The sequence below is a fragment of the Saccoglossus kowalevskii genome, chromosome 15 (assembly GCF_978046115.1).
Source record: "Saccoglossus kowalevskii chromosome 15, keSacKowa6.1, whole genome shotgun sequence".
NCBI classification, from domain to species: Eukaryota; Metazoa; Hemichordata; class Enteropneusta; family Harrimaniidae; genus Saccoglossus; species Saccoglossus kowalevskii.
Genome location: NC_140655.1, coordinates 34,601,097 through 34,618,321, shown reverse-complemented (window position 1 = coordinate 34,618,321; position 17,225 = coordinate 34,601,097). Strand labels below are relative to the sequence as shown.

The 17,225-nt window shown below is 42.7% G+C and overlaps 1 protein-coding gene across 1 annotated transcript in view; it reads right to left on the bottom strand.

The window, feature by feature from the left end:
• Positions 1-17,225, bottom strand: part of LOC102807916 (uncharacterized) — a 69,695-nt gene that overhangs the window by 36,384 nt on the left and 16,086 nt on the right. Inside the window, exons 2-7 of the mRNA XM_085508399.1 lie at positions 16,319-16,432; positions 15,913-16,050; positions 12,213-12,339; positions 11,833-11,942; positions 11,499-11,646; positions 10,928-11,112 (exon numbers count right to left, since the gene is read on the bottom strand). Of these exons, the coding sequence (XP_085364525.1) occupies positions 10,928-11,112; positions 11,499-11,646; positions 11,833-11,942; positions 12,213-12,339; positions 15,913-16,050; positions 16,319-16,423 (813 nt within the window). The 5' untranslated portion in view covers positions 16,424-16,432. The remainder of the gene's footprint in view (positions 1-10,927; positions 11,113-11,498; positions 11,647-11,832; positions 11,943-12,212; positions 12,340-15,912; positions 16,051-16,318; positions 16,433-17,225) is intronic.

The following is a 17,225-nucleotide window of genomic DNA, read 5'->3' as shown; positions in this document are numbered from 1 at the left end:
CGGGGTATCTCACCTTATCAGAATTTGTCGTGAACGGGGTATCTCACCTTATCAGAACTTATCGTGAACGGGGTATCTCACCTTATCAGAACTTGTCATGAACGGGGTATCTCACCTTATCAGAACTTGTTGGGAACGGGGTATCTCACTTTATCAGATCTTGTCGGGAATGGGGTATCTCACCTTATCAGAACTTGCCGGGAATGGGGTATCTCACCTTATCAGAACTTGTCGGGAACGGGGTATCCCACCTTATCGGAACTTGCCAGGAACGGGGTATCTCACCTTATCAGAACTTGTCGTGAACGGGGTATCACACCTTATCAGAACTTGTCGTGAACGGGGTATCTCACCTTATCAGAATTTGTCGTGAACAGGGTATCTCACCTTATCAGAACTTATCGTGAACGGGGTATCTCACCTTATCAGAACTTGTCATGAACGGGGTATCTCACCTTATCAGAACTTGTTGGGAACGGGGTATCTCATCTTATCAGAAGTTGTCGTGAACGGGGTATCTCACCTTATCAGAACTTGCCGGGAATGGGGTATCTCACTTTAACAGAACTTGCCGGGAACGGGGTATCTCACCTTATCAGAACTTGTCGGGAACGGGGTATCTCACTTTATCAGAACTTGTCGGGAACGGGGTATCCCACCTTATCAGAACTTGCCGGGAACAGGGTATCTCACCTTGTCAGAACTTGTTGGGAATGGGGTATCTCATCTTATCAGAATTTGTCGTGAATGGAGTATCTCACCTTATCAGAATTTGTCGTGAACGGGGTATCTCACCTTATCAGAACTTGTTGGGCACGGGCTATCTCACCTTATCAGAACTTGTCGTGAACGGGGTATCTCACCTTGTCAGAACTTGTCAGGAACGGGGTATCACACCTTATCAGAACTTGTCGTGAACGGGGTATCTCACCTTATCAGAACTTGTCGTGAACGGGGTATCTCACCTTATCAGAACTTGCCGGGAACGGGGTATCTCACTTTATCAGAACTTGCCGGGAACGGGGTATATCACTTTATCAGAACTTGCCGGGAACGGGGTATCTCACCTTATCAGAACTTGCCAGGAACGGGGTATCTCACCTTGCCAGAACTTGTTGGGAATGGGGTATCTCATCTTATCAGAAGTTGTCGTGAACGGGGTATCTCACCTTATCAGAACTTGCCGGGAATGGGGTATCTCACCTTATCAGAACTTGTCGGGAACGGGGTATCTCACTTTATCAGAACTTGTCGGGAACGGGTTATCCCACCTTATCAGAACTTGCCGGGAACAGGGTATCTCACCTTGTCAGAACTTGTTGGGAATGGGGTATCTCATCTTATCAGAATTTGTTTTGAATGGAGTATCTCACCTTATCAGAAATTGTCGTGAACGGGGTATCTCACCTTATCAGAACTTGTTGGGCACGGGCTATCTCACCTTATCAGAACTTGTCGTGAACGGGGTATCTCACCTTGTCAGAACTTGTCAGGAACGGGGTATCACACCTTATCAGAACTTGTCGTGAACGGGGTATCTCACCTTATCAGAACTTGTCGTGAACGGGGTATCTCACCTTATCAGAACTTGTTGGGAACGGGGTATCTCACTTTATCAGATCTTGTCGGGAACGGGGTATCTCACCTTATCAGAACTTGCCGGGAATGGGGTATCTCACCTTATCAGAACTTGTCGGGAACGGGGTATCTCACCTTATCAGAACTTGTCGGGAACGGGGTATCCCACCTTATCAGAACTTTCCGGGAACGGGGTATCTCACCTTATCAGAACTTGTCGTGAACGGTGTATCTCACCTTATCAGAACTTGCCGGGAACGGGGTATCTCACTTTATCAGAACGTGCCGGGAACGGGGTATATCACTTTATCAGAACTTGCCGGGAACGGGGTATCTCACCTTATCAGAATTTGTCGTGAATGGGGTATCTCACCTTATCAGAACTTGTCGTGAACGGGGTATCTCACCTTATCAGAACTTGTTGGGCACGGGCTATCTCACCTTATCAGAACTTGTCGTGAACGGGGTATCTCACCTTGTCAGAACTTGTCAGGAACGGGGTATCACACCTTATGAGAACTTGTCGTGAACGGGGTATCTCACCTTATCAGAACTTGTCGTGAACGGGGTATCTCACCTTATCAGAACTTGCCGGGAACGGGGTATATCACTTTATCAGAACTTGCCGGGAACGGGGTATCTCACCTTATCACAACTTGCCGGGAACGGGGTATCTCACCTTGTCAGAACTTGTTGGGAATGGGGTATCTCATCTTATCAGAAGTTGTCGTGAACGGGGTATCTCACCTTATCAGAACTTGCCGGGAATGGGGTATCTCACTTTAACAGAACTTGCCGGGAACGGGGTATCTCACCTTATCAGAACTTGTCGGGAACGGGGTATCTCACTTTATCAGAACTTGTCGGGAACGGGGTATCCCACCTTATCAGAACTTGCCGGGAACAGGGTATCTCACCTTGTCAGAACTTGTTGGGAACGGGGTATCTCACTTTATCAGATCTTGTCGGGAACGGGGTATCTCACCTTATCAGAACTTGCCGGGAATGGGGTATCTCACCTTATCAGAACTTGTCGGGAACGGGGTATCTCACCTTATCAGAACTTGTCGGGAACGGGGTATCCCACCTTATCAGAACTTTCCGGGAACGGGGTATCTCACCTTATCAGAACTTGTCGTGAACGGTGTATCTCACCTTATCAGAACTTGCCGGGAACGGGGTATCTCACTTTATCAGAACGTGCCGGGAACGGGGTATATCACTTTATCAGAACTTGCCGGGAACGGGGTATCTCACCTTATCAGAATTTGTCGTGAATGGGGTATCTCACCTTATCAGAACTTGTCGTGAACGGGGTATCTCACCTTATCAGAACTTGTTGGGCACGGGCTATCTCACCTTATCAGAACTTGTCGTGAACGGGGTATCTCACCTTGTCAGAACTTGTCAGGAACGGGGTATCACACCTTATGAGAACTTGTCGTGAACGGGGTATCTCACCTTATCAGAACTTGTCGTGAACGGGGTATCTCACCTTATCAGAACTTGCCGGGAACGGGGTATCTCACTTTATCAGAACTTGCCGGGAACGGGGTATATCACTTTATCAGAACTTGCCGGGAACGGGGTATCTCACCTTATCAGAACTTGCCAGGAACGGGGTATCTCACCTTGCCAGAACTTGTTGGGAATGGGGTATCTCATCTTATCAGAAGTTGTCGTGAACGGGGTATCTCACCTTATCAGAACTTGCCGGGAATGGGGTATCTCACCTTATCAGAACTTGTCGGGAACGGGGTATCTCACTTTATCAGAACTTGTCGGGAACGGGTTATCCCACCTTATCAGAACTTGCCGGGAACAGGGTATCTCACCTTGTCAGAACTTGTTGGGAATGGGGTATCTCATCTTATCAGAATTTGTTTTGAATGGAGTATCTCACCTTATCAGAAATTGTCGTGAACGGGGTATCTCACCTTATCAGAACTTGTTGGGCACGGGCTATCTCACCTTATCAGAACTTGTCGTGAACGGGGTATCTCACCTTGTCAGAACTTGTCAGGAACGGGGTATCACACCTTATCAGAACTTGTCGTGAACGGGGTATCTCACCTTATCAGAACTTGTCGTGAACGGGGTATCTCACCTTATCAGAACTTGTTGGGAACGGGGTATCTCACTTTATCAGATCTTGTCGGGAACGGGGTATCTCACCTTATCAGAACTTGCCGGGAATGGGGTATCTCACCTTATCAGAACTTGTCGGGAACGGGGTATCTCACCTTATCAGAACTTGTCGGGAACGGGGTATCCCACCTTATCAGAACTTTCCGGGAACGGGGTATCTCACCTTATCAGAACTTGTCGTGAACGGTGTATCTCACCTTATCAGAACTTGCCGGGAACGGGGTATCTCACTTTATCAGAACGTGCCGGGAACGGGGTATATCACTTTATCAGAACTTGCCGGGAACGGGGTATCTCACCTTATCAGAATTTGTCGTGAATGGGGTATCTCACCTTATCAGAACTTGTCGTGAACGGGGTATCTCACCTTATCAGAACTTGTTGGGCACGGGCTATCTCACCTTATCAGAACTTGTCGTGAACGGGGTATCTCACCTTGTCAGAACTTGTCAGGAACGGGGTATCACACCTTATGAGAACTTGTCGTGAACGGGGTATCTCACCTTATCAGAACTTGTCGTGAACGGGGTATCTCACCTTATCAGAACTTGCCGGGAACGGGGTATATCACTTTATCAGAACTTGCCGGGAACGGGGTATCTCACCTTATCACAACTTGCCGGGAACGGGGTATCTCACCTTGTCAGAACTTGTTGGGAATGGGGTATCTCATCTTATCAGAAGTTGTCGTGAACGGGGTATCTCACCTTATCAGAACTTGCCGGGAATGGGGTATCTCACTTTAACAGAACTTGCCGGGAACGGGGTATCTCACCTTATCAGAACTTGTCAGGAACGGGGTATCACACCTTATCAGAACTTGTCGTGAACGGGGTATCTCACCTTATCAGAACTTGTCGTGAACGGGGTATCTCACCTTATCAGAACTTGTTGGGAACGGGGTATCTCACTTTATCAGATCTTGTCGGGAACGGGGTATCTCACCTTATCAGAACTTGCCGGGAATGGGGTATCTCACCTTATCAGAACTTGTCGGGAACGGGGTATCTCACCTTATCAGAACTTGTCGGGAACGGGGTATCCCACCTTATCAGAACTTTCCGGGAACGGGGTATCTCACCTTATCAGAACTTGTCGTGAACGGTGTATCTCACCTTATCAGAACTTGCCGGGAACGGGGTATCTCACTTTATCAGAACGTGCCGGGAACGGGGTATATCACTTTATCAGAACTTGCCGGGAACGGGGTATCTCACCTTATCAGAATTTGTCGTGAATGGGGTATCTCACCTTATCAGAACTTGTCGTGAACGGGGTATCTCACCTTATCAGAACTTGTTGGGCACGGGCTATCTCACCTTATCAGAACTTGTCGTGAACGGGGTATCTCACCTTGTCAGAACTTGTCAGGAACGGGGTATCACACCTTATGAGAACTTGTCGTGAACGGGGTATCTCACCTTATCAGAACTTGTCGTGAACGGGGTATCTCACCTTATCAGAACTTGCCGGGAACGGGGTATATCACTTTATCAGAACTTGCCGGGAACGGGGTATCTCACCTTATCACAACTTGCCGGGAACGGGGTATCTCACCTTGTCAGAACTTGTTGGGAATGGGGTATCTCATCTTATCAGAAGTTGTCGTGAACGGGGTATCTCACCTTATCAGAACTTGCCGGGAATGGGGTATCTCACTTTAACAGAACTTGCCGGGAACGGGGTATCTCACCTTATCAGAACTTGTCGGGAACGGAGTATCTCACTTTATCAGAACTTGTCGGGAACGGGGTATCCCACCTTATCAGAACTTGCCGGGAACAGGGTATCTCACCTTGTCAGAACTTGTTGGGAACGGGGTATCTCACTTTATCAGATCTTGTCGGGAACGGGGTATCTCACCTTATCAGAACTTGCCGGGAATGGGGTATCTCACCTTATCAGAACTTGTCGGGAACGGGGTATCTCACCTTATCAGAACTTGTCGGGAACGGGGTATCCCACCTTATCAGAACTTTCCGGGAACGGGGTATCTCACCTTATCAGAACTTGTCGTGAACGGTGTATCTCACCTTATCAGAACTTGCCGGGAACGGGGTATCTCACTTTATCAGAACGTGCCGGGAACGGGGTATATCACTTTATCAGAACTTGCCGGGAACGGGGTATCTCACCTTATCAGAATTTGTCGTGAATGGGGTATCTCACCTTATCAGAACTTGTCGTGAACGGGGTATCTCACCTTATCAGAACTTGTTGGGCACGGGCTATCTCACCTTATCAGAACTTGTCGTGAACGGGGTATCTCACCTTGTCAGAACTAGTCAGGAACGGGGTATCACACCTTATGAGAACTTGTCGTGAACGGGGTATCTCACCTTATCAGAACTTGTCGTGAACGGGGTATCTCACCTTATCAGAACTTGCCGGGAACGGGGTATATCACTTTATCAGAACTTGCCGGGAACGGGGTATCTCACCTTATCACAACTTGCCGGGAACGGGGTATCTCACCTTGTCAGAACTTGTTGGGAATGGGGTATCTCATCTTATCAGAAGTTGTCGTGAACGGGGTATCTCACCTTATCAGAACTTGCCGGGAATGGGGTATCTCACTTTAACAGAACTTGCCGGGAACGGGGTATCTCACCTTATCAGAACTTGTCGGGAACGGGGTATCTCACTTTATCAGAACTTGTCGGGAACGGGGTATCCCACCTTATCAGAACTTGCCGGGAACAGGGTATCTCACCTTGTCAGAACTTGTTGGGAATGGGGTATCTCATCTTATCAGAATTTGTCGTGAATGGAGTATCTCACCTCATCAGAATTTGTCGTGAACGGGGTATCTCACCTTATCAGAACTTGTTGGGCACGGGCTATCTCACCTTATCAGAACTTGTCGTGAACGGGGTATCTCACCTTGTCAGAACTTGTCAGGAACGGGGTATCACACCTTATCAGAACTTGTCGTGAACGGGGTATCTCACCTTATCAGAACTTGTCGTGAACGGGGTATCTCACCTTATCAGAACTTGCCGGGAACGGGGTATCTCACTTTATCAGAACTTGCCGGGAACGGGGTATATCACTTTATCAGAACTTGCCGGGAACGGGGTATCTCACCTTATCAGAACTTGCCAGGAACGGGGTATCTCACCTTGCCAGAACTTGTTGGGAATGGGGTATCTCATCTTATCAGAAGTTGTCGTGAACGGGGCATCTCACCTTATCAGAACTTGCCGGGAATGGGGTATATCACTTTATCAGAACTTGCCGGGAATGGGGTATCTCACCGTATCAGAACTTGTCGGGAACGGGGTATCCCACCTTATCAGAACTTGTTCGTAATGGGGTATCTCATCTTATCAGAATTTGTCGTGAATGGGGTATCTCACCTTATCAGAATTTGTCGTGAACGGGGTATCTCACCTTATCAGAAATTGTCGTGAACGGGGTATCTCACCTTATCAGAACTTGTTGGGCACGGGCTATCTCACCTTATCAGAACTTGTCGTGAACGGGGTATCTCACCTTGTCAGAACTTGTCAGGAACGGGGTATCACACCTTATCAGAACTTGTCGTGAACGGGGTATCTCACCTTATCAGAACTTGTCGTGAACGGGGTATCTCACCTTATCAGAACTTGTTGGGAACGGGGTATCTCACTTTATCAGATCTTGTCGGGAACGGGGTATCTCACCTTATCAGAACTTGCCGGGAATGGGGTATCTCACCTTATCAGAACTTGTCGGGAACGGGGTATCTCACCTTATCAGAACTTGTCGGGAACGGGGTATCCCACCTTATCAGAACTTTCCGGGAACGGGGTATCTCACCTTATCAGAACTTGTCGTGAACGGTGTATCTCACCTTATCAGAACTTGCCGGGAACGGGGTATCTCACTTTATCAGAACGTGCCGGGAACGGGGTATATCACTTTATCAGAACTTGCCGGGAACGGGGTATCTCACCTTATCAGAATTTGTCGTGAATGGGGTATCTCACCTTATCAGAACTTGTCGTGAACGGGGTATCTCACCTTATCAGAACTTGTTGGGCGCGGGCTATCTCACCTTATCAGAACTTGTCGTGAACGGGGTATCTCACCTTGTCAGAACTTGTCAGGAACGGGGTATCACACCTTATGAGAACTTGTCGTGAACGGGGTATCTCACCTTATCAGAACTTGTCGTGAACAGGGTATCTCACCTTATCAGAACTTGTTGGGAACGGGGTATCTCACTTTATGAGAACTTGCCGGGAATGGGGTATCTCACTTTATCAGAACTTGCCGGGAACGGGGTATCTCACCTTATCAGAACTTGTCGGGAACGGGGTATCTCACCTTATCAGAACTTGTCGGGAACGGGGTATCTCACCTTGTCAGAACTTGTCGGGAACGGGGTATCACACCTTATCAGAACTTGTCGTGAACGGGGTATCTCACCTTATCAGAATTTGTCGTGAACGGAGTATCTCACCTTATCAGAACTTGTCGTGAACGGGGTATCTCATCTTATCAGAACTTGTCGTAAACGGGGTATCTCACCTTATCAGAACTTGCCGGGAATGGGATATCTCACTTTATCAGGACTTGCCGGGAACGGGGTATCTCACCTGATCAGAACTTGTCGGGAACGGGGTATCTCACCTTATCAGAACTTGTCGGGAACGGGGTATCCCACCTTATCAGAACTTGCCGGGAACAGGGTATCTCACCTTGTCAGAACTTGTTGGGAATGGGGTATCTCATCTTATCAGAATTTGTCGTGAATGGAGTATCTCACCTCATCAGAATTTGTCGTGAACGGGGTATCTCACCTTATCAGAACTTGTTGGGCACGGGCTATCTCACCTTATCAGAACTTGTCGTGAACGGGGTATCTCACCTTGTCAGAACTTGTCAGGAACGGGGTATCACACCTTATCAGAACTTGTCGTGAACGGGGTATCTCACCTTATCAGAACTTGTCGTGAACGGGGTATCTCACCTTATCAGAACTTGCCGGGAACGGGGTATCTCACTTTATCAGAACTTGCCGGGAACGGGGTATATCACTTTATCAGAACTTGCCGGGAACGGGGTATCTCACCTTATCAGAACTTGCCAGGAACGGGGTATCTCACCTTGCCAGAACTTGTTGGGAATGGGGTATCTCATCTTATCAGAAGTTGTCGTGAACGGGGTATCTCATCTTATCAGAAGTTGTCGTGAACGGGGCATCTCACCTTATCAGAACTTGCCGGGAATGGGGTATATCACTTTATCAGAACTTGCCGGGAATGGGGTATCTCACCGTATCAGAACTTGTCGGGAACGGGGTATCCCACCTTATCAGAACTTGTTCGTAATGGGGTATCTCATCTTATCAGAATTTGTCGTGAATGGGGTATCTCACCTTATCAGAATTTGTCGTGAACGGGGTATCTCACCTTATCAGAAATTGTCGTGAACGGGGTATCTCACCTTATCAGAACTTGTTGGGCACGGGCTATCTCACCTTATCAGAACTTGTCGTGAACGGGGTATCTCACCTTGTCAGAACTTGTCAGGAACGGGGTATCACACCTTATCAGAACTTGTCGTGAACGGGGTATCTCACCTTATCAGAACTTGTCGTGAACGGGGTATCTCACCTTATCAGAACTTTTTGGGAACGGGGTATCTCACTTTATCAGATCTTGTCGGGAACGGGGTATCTCACCTTATCAGAACTTGCCGGGAATGGGGTATCTCACCTTATCAGAACTTGTCGGGAACGGGGTATCTCACCTTATCAGAACTTGTCGGGAACGGGGTATCCCACCTTATCAGAACTTTCCGGGAACGGGGTATCTCACCTTATCAGAACTTGTCGTGAACGGTGTATCTCACCTTATCAGAACTTGCCGGGAACGGGGTATCTCACTTTATCAGAACGTGCCGGGAACGGGGTATATCACTTTATCAGAACTTGCCGGGAACGGGGTATCTCACCTTATCAGAATTTGTCGTGAATGGGGTATCTCACCTTATCAGAACTTGTCGTGAACGGGGTATCTCACCTTATCAGAACTTGTTGGGCGCGGGCTATCTCACCTTATCAGAACTTGTCGTGAACGGGGTATCTCACCTTGTCAGAACTTGTCAGGAACGGGGTATCACACCTTATGAGAACTTGTCGTGAACGGGGTATCTCACCTTATCAGAACTTGTCGTGAACGGGGTATCTCACCTTATCAGAACTTGTTGGGAACGGGGTATCTCACTTTATGAGAACTTGCCGGGAATGGGGTATCTCACTTTATCAGAACTTGCCGGGAACGGGGTATCTCACCTTATCAGAACTTGTCGGGAACGGGGTATCTCACCTTATCAGAACTTGTCGGGAACGGGGTATCTCACCTTATCAGAACTTGCCGGTAATGGGGTATCTCACTTTATCAGAACTTGCCGGGAATGGGGTATCTCACCTTATCAGAACTTGTTGGGCACGGGGTATCTCACCTTGTCAGAACTTGTCGGGAACGGGGTATCACACCTTATCAGAACTTGTCGTGAACGGGGTATCTCACCTTATCAGAATTTGTCGTGAACGGAGTATCTCACCTTATCAGAACTTGTCGTGAACGGGGTATCTCATCTTATCAGAACTTGTTGGGCACGGGGTATCTCACCTTATCAGAACTTGTCGTGAACGGGGTATCTCACCTTGTCAGAACTTGCCGGGAACGGGGTATCTCACCTTGTCAGAACTTGTTGGGAATGGTGTATCTCATCTTATCAGAAGTTGTCGTGAACGGGGTATCTCACCTTATCAGAACTTGCCGGGAATGGGGTATCTCACTTTAACAGAACTTGCCGGGAACGGGGTATCTCACCTTATCAGAACTTGTCGGGAACGGGGTATCTCACTTTATCAGATCTTGTCGGGAACGGGGTATCTCACCTCATCAGAATTTGTTGGGCACGGGGTATCTCACCTTATCAGAACTTGTCGTGAACGGGGTATCTCACCTTATCAGAACTTGCCGGGAACGGGGTATCTCACCTTATCAGAACTTGTTGGGAACGGGGTATCTCACCTTATCAGAACTTGTCGGGAACGGGGTATCTCACCTTATCAGAACTTGTTGGGAACGGGGTATCTCACCTTATCAGAACTTGTTGGGAACGGGGTATCTCACCTTATCAGAACTTGTCGGGAACGGGGTATCTCACCTTATCAGAACTTGTCGGGAACGGGGTATCTCACCTTATCAGAACTTGCCGGCGAGTAGAAGCAAGCATCATCTCCATTGTTGCCTGCAGCAGTTATCACCACAAACCCTGCTGCATCAGCCGATGCTATAGCTTGGTCGAGTGATTCCACCTTGGGTCCACTTAATGCCATCAAAATAACACCTGGTGTAATTCCATTAGCAAGTACAAAATCTAAACCTGTAAATATGTACGATACGACATTGAAATATTCGATTATTATCAAAATACATACACTGTTGTTACAGACCAGTCTGAAAAATTTTAATGTATACGTAGTTACTCATATTGTAAATTCCAATATTATGTGGTATCCAGTTTTAATCTAGTGAGTAACGTCGCGTTCGTTTATTTTGTTTTCATTCATTCATTATCATTAATTGATTAGGTAAGAAACATTTTGTTTACTAACTAAAGATTACCAATGATAACGTCACCAATGTAAATTATGAACAAATATGCAAATGAACGTTGTTGAAACTATTTGTCCATTGTCGTCAATGGGAGTTCTCTCCCACAATGCATTGCAGATTTGGTGAGTTACCTCAAAGATGTATAGTTCTAACCTGCTAGAATGTCCGACAATCTCCCAGCGTTTTCACAGTTTAGAACTCTCACTGAATGGAGCTTAACTTTAGTGGCCACACCATATGAATGACTACCGATAATACCTGCCATTCGAGTTCCATGGGAATTACACAACTTTCTGGTAGACTGAAAAAAAACGTGTTGATTTTATATAAATAATGAAGATATGATGTTGTTATGGTTTTAATTTAATATACAACCATATCTTTGTCATGAATGTAGAAATATAATGTTGACAATAGAAATCCAACCAGATTCAAAAGAATATTAACTTTACATGACCGTGACCCACTCAGCTGACTATTTTCCCACCTGCGTATCATAAAAATCGGTAACTCTTGTATCAAATTCGTTATCGCTGTTTCCTTTTGGTTGTCTTATCCCCGTATCCAGCACGTATACATTGACGCCAGTGCCATCGCCTGAAGTTGAAAAATAAACATAACCATATAATAGGTTGGAATCAGAGCGGTGGTAGTATTTGTGTCATTTCGAGTTTGCAAAACAAATGCGTACCATATATTTACACAATAACGTTTCAAAAAGATGACTTGAACGTGATCGAACTTTTGATACACGTGATTTATATTATAAATGGGACATATACGAACGTGATATATATATATATATCACTTATTGTATCTGTTGATTTGTGTGACTGTGTGTGTGTGAGTGCGTGTATATTTCCTCACCTGGTGGATCGTAAACACCATTGAGTGGAAGCAGCCTCTGGTCAATTCTATCTTGTCCCCACGATATGTCAGTGGCAGTCATAATAACCTGTCTTTCTACGTATGCTACCCCAGTCAGTTGCTTAAGCTAGACAAATCACATGAATTTAATTATTTAGGAAACCACGCTGTACCTATTGTGACAGAATTAATTATACTTTCAGTCGAGGCGAAAGACGGACTAAACCTTGAACCAACTCTTACGTACAACATTTAATATAATTGCACCAGTAGATGCTACTTTTAATACAAATATATTGAGGTTGTTATTAGTTGTACTCACTCTAAAACACGGCCACGCAAACTCAAATACTTAAATTGCTGCTGATACTTACTTTAGTTCACTGCTTCTACAATTTCGTAGGCAAAAACCAATCGTGACCTGCTATTGTTAGAATCACTTTCATATTACCTATCTTCGTGATGTATTGTTATGCACATTCTTTCAGAATAAACGTTCAACTTTTATCCAAGACGCCGAAAGGAACACAGCAAATCTCACGAAGATATCATTTCCACGTGTTTAACACAAATTTAACAATACACGTGGTGCTTGGTAGATGACGTTACCGCACGGCGGTTTTTGACATGCTATTATGTGTCGAAAACTCTTATATTGTAATTTTCAAACGTTTACATTTCGATTTTAACTAATAATTAGAATATTTAGATTTGTAGCTAACACGAGATCACGGAGTACGCGAGATCGTCAGAATCTGTAAACGATTAATCTAATCGGGAAGTCTATGCTATCACAATCTTGCAAAGAAAATAGCCCATATATAATGTGCATGTACAATTACTGTGAAATAATTAAAGGCATTACATAATGTAATTGTCCAACAAGAAGACAATTGCAGTTATCACATAACCTTTGACATGTATCTGGAGCTGCCATCAATTTTTTGCTAAAGCAGCGAAAGTAAGTTATTGTTAAGGAAAGGTACACTAATTAATGCAGATCGACATAAAACTAGTCAGGTATTTGTTGCTTTGTACAAATGTTTATATGTTTATATTAACAAACGTGAAATTAATTGATGATTTAATTACCTACGCTAATAACACATTTCTTCTATAAACACTACTATGTACATAACATTGGTTGTTGAAGGATATACACCTGTCTTGGATATACTATCATCATTTATATTGTATTGAGTATAACATGAAACAAATATATAGTAAAGAACTTCTAATTCTGTTTTTCGTATGCAATTATGCAATCATTGATGTATCTCTTTGTCGCATATGCACCAATAAGGCACACAAGTCAATAATTGCATACCTCTAACAAATAATTATTTGAAGTAATGTTTAGAAATGATTGCAAAACACCAAAATAAAAAAGTCGAAGGGTTACAGAGGAATGTTATCGAAATTGCGCATGCGCACTTTTTGATTTTGATTATCTTCTCTGGAGACTTAGCTAATCATACATCCCTTACCATATCAGTCATACAATTTGGAGTCATTAAATACAAAGAATCTGCAGATATTAATGTTACCACATGTTGTATTGCTAATATGATCAGAATTATGGGAGTGTATAGCTACATACATTCTGTATTCTAGTATCGTTCACTACTGGGGATTGAAAATGATAAATAGGTAAATCATATTAAACATCGATAATATATAAACATATGTGTTTTATATAATGGGTAATTGAGTTTGCTCTAAGAGTTAAATATCAAATAAGGTAGAGATGCAGTTTACCTGACAGGTATGTTAATTAGTTAATTAGGCAACCAAGACACTGGACACTGCAGTTTGAAATATGCACAAAAATGTGATTTAAAAAGAAATTAGCTTCTAAACCATGTCTCTGTTTCCTGTCAAAATTGGTTCACGGGTATATCTGTTTACTATGAAGAAAGTGCCGTCTTGAAAACTGTCTACCAGTTGTCAATTTTGCTGGGCAGCAGCTCAAATTTCACTAATTCAGGCTAGTTATCTGTACGATTCTTGTAACACTGTTCAACTAAAAACAATGCCGGAAGGCATTTTGAAGATAAACATATTGTCAATCATTTGTGAAAATTTCAAACGAAAAGGTCAAAGCGTCTAAGCGCTATTTTTTTTAAGTTCTGGGATGTGCACTAAAAAGAAGCTGAGATAATTGCTAATTTGCATATTTTATAGTTAAGTAAAAATATATGCTAATTTACATCACTAATGATTTAATTTCAAATTTGTACAGAATACAGATGTTCGTACAATGCCATAAGAAATAAAGAAAGTGAAATTTCTCAAAATTTGCAAAATAAACTGCATCTCTACCTTAAGCCAACCTACTTATAGGAAGTCTTCAAGAAAGGTAAAAAATAATTATTAGTGTTTACTAAATATAGAGAATTGAAGATTCTTGAAAGAATCTGTAGCGGATTACTCAACAACTTCGTCTCACAAATTTAAGCGGATCTTTGATGTGTTTTCTGTGTATCTCAAAGTTCATTCTCGGTCGCTATTTTCTAGCAAGTAATATCATTTGACGCATTTATGCTCAACTATTACTATCGCAAATCGCATGTATTTGCATGATGTTTGTTTGTATGTTTTTTTTCGATTCATCGGTGACTATGTACCATTTTTGTATTAAATAAATGTTATAAAAATAATTACTGCTTTTATAAAAACACATCTAAACAAACATTATAAGAATAAGTAAAATCAAATATTTGTTCGATAATACCTACAAGCTTGATATGATATAAGCACTTAACATCTATTCAATATAATGATATAAGCACTTAACATCTATTCAATATAATGATATAAGCACTTAACATCTATTCAATATAATGATATAAGCACTTAACATCTATTCAATATAATGATATAAGCACTTAACATCTATTCAATATAATGATATAAGCACTTAACATCTATTCAATATAATGATATATTTATCATATATTTATCGTTACGTAATTGTCTAGCAAATACAATGATGACATCATTTGGCAACAATTCTAACCATGTATGACATTTGTGTGTCATATCACATAAACATTACAGATTGTCATTTATATGTGGGACAATGCGGAATGTTCGTTCTAAAACTGACGTGATGAACAATGAAAGATACATGGCACTAGCTAGAATTCATATAACAATTTCCAAGTAGTACAAATAATTATTATAATAAACTTGTATGTTGTTGTCGCCATTAACATTTCCCGGAGTATATTAATTGGTTTTAACCTGTTTCATATCTAAAATATCTCTTTATATACGCGATTCCGATGAACATACAAACAGCTTTTGACTTGAATTCAATATATTTCCACCCACCCACATCGCTCATTAACAACAAATATATGGACGTGTAATTCTCACTCTAAAACAAACATGTACAGTTTGTTCGTAGTAGCATTTATCATGTAAAGATGCGTGTATGTACGTGTGTATGAAGTCACGAGCAGACCCAACCAAAATTGTTCTATTTGGCCTATACAACTCTTGTACTAAGTTCAGTCAAGTATCACGATCGCACTTGAAGTTAAATTGAAGTTAAACCATTAGACTAACCATTAGACTATTCAACTACAAAACAAATGTGTCGAGCGGCGGGCGCGTCTGAAAGGAGAATGGAAATAATTCAATGTATTAATTGCCAGGTGAACAAACAATTCAAGAATTTGGATTCATTACTTACATCTTGTTCATATATTTTGTCAATATTAACGGAAAAACCTTTCAGAATTGTGTATTGGTGGATATTTGTGGCAGATTCTCCAGCTAGATTAATCAATTCGGCAATAGCGTTGTCACACATCGATTTCGTTGAATCATTCTGAAAACATATTAACTTACAGTTATACAATTAATCGGAAAGACACATTATCACTAACTAAAACGTTGAAAAAGCTGTGATGATTCAAGAAAACAGTCAACTTTGATCAGTTTGTTTCATTTCAATTGTGTATTATATCTCCACGATTTGTTATCCTTATTAATAGATTCACTCATATGTAATGGTTTGGAATGAGACATCAAGCTACGCAGCCAAAGTTTGAAAATCAAAATAAAAAACATGTGATATAGAGGAAAGAATAACTTACCGACATAATCACTAAATACTCGTCGGGAACTATTAAGGACTCACTTGATAATAAGGTATATACGAGGACTGCACATAGCGCCTGTACAACGACTATATACTTCATTGTTCGTCACTGTAAAAGTACAGAATAGCACAAAATCGGATCACATTGATCGTTTCTTTATAGAACAGTCTGAACTTATGTATTACAATTAATTCATTTGTATTAAAATAATCAAATATAATATTTGGGGTAATTACTGGGCAAATTGCATAACAGTTTCCACTAAACGAAACCATCCGTTGAAATTTAATATGCTGCCTGGTTAGAAACATTTATAATAAAACGTATTTGAGTTTTTCCGAAGTGGCTCTATCAAAACCATACCAAAGTGGCTTTATCAAAACCATACTAAAGTGGCTCTATTCTAACCATACCAAAGTGGCTTTAATCTAACCATACCAAAGTGGCTCTATTCTTACCATACCAAAGTGGCTCTATTCTTACCATACCAAAGTGGCTCTATTCTTACCATACCAAAGTGGCTCTATTCTAACCATACCAAATTGGCTCTATTCTAACCATACCAAAGTGGCTCTATTCTAACCATACTAAAGTGGCTCTATTCTAACCATACCAAAGTGGCTCTATTCTAACCATACCAAAGTGGCTCTATTCTTACCATACCAAAGTGGCTCTATTCTAACCATACCAAAGTGGCTCTATTCTTACCATACCAAAGTGGCTCTATTCTAACCATACCAAAGTGGCTCTATTCTTACCATACCAAAGTGGCTCTATTCTTACCATACCAAAGTGGCTCTATTCTAACCACACCAAAGTGGCTCTATTCTAACCATACCAAAGTGGCTCTATTCTAACCATACCAAAGTGTCTCTATTCTAACCATACCAAAGTGGCTCTA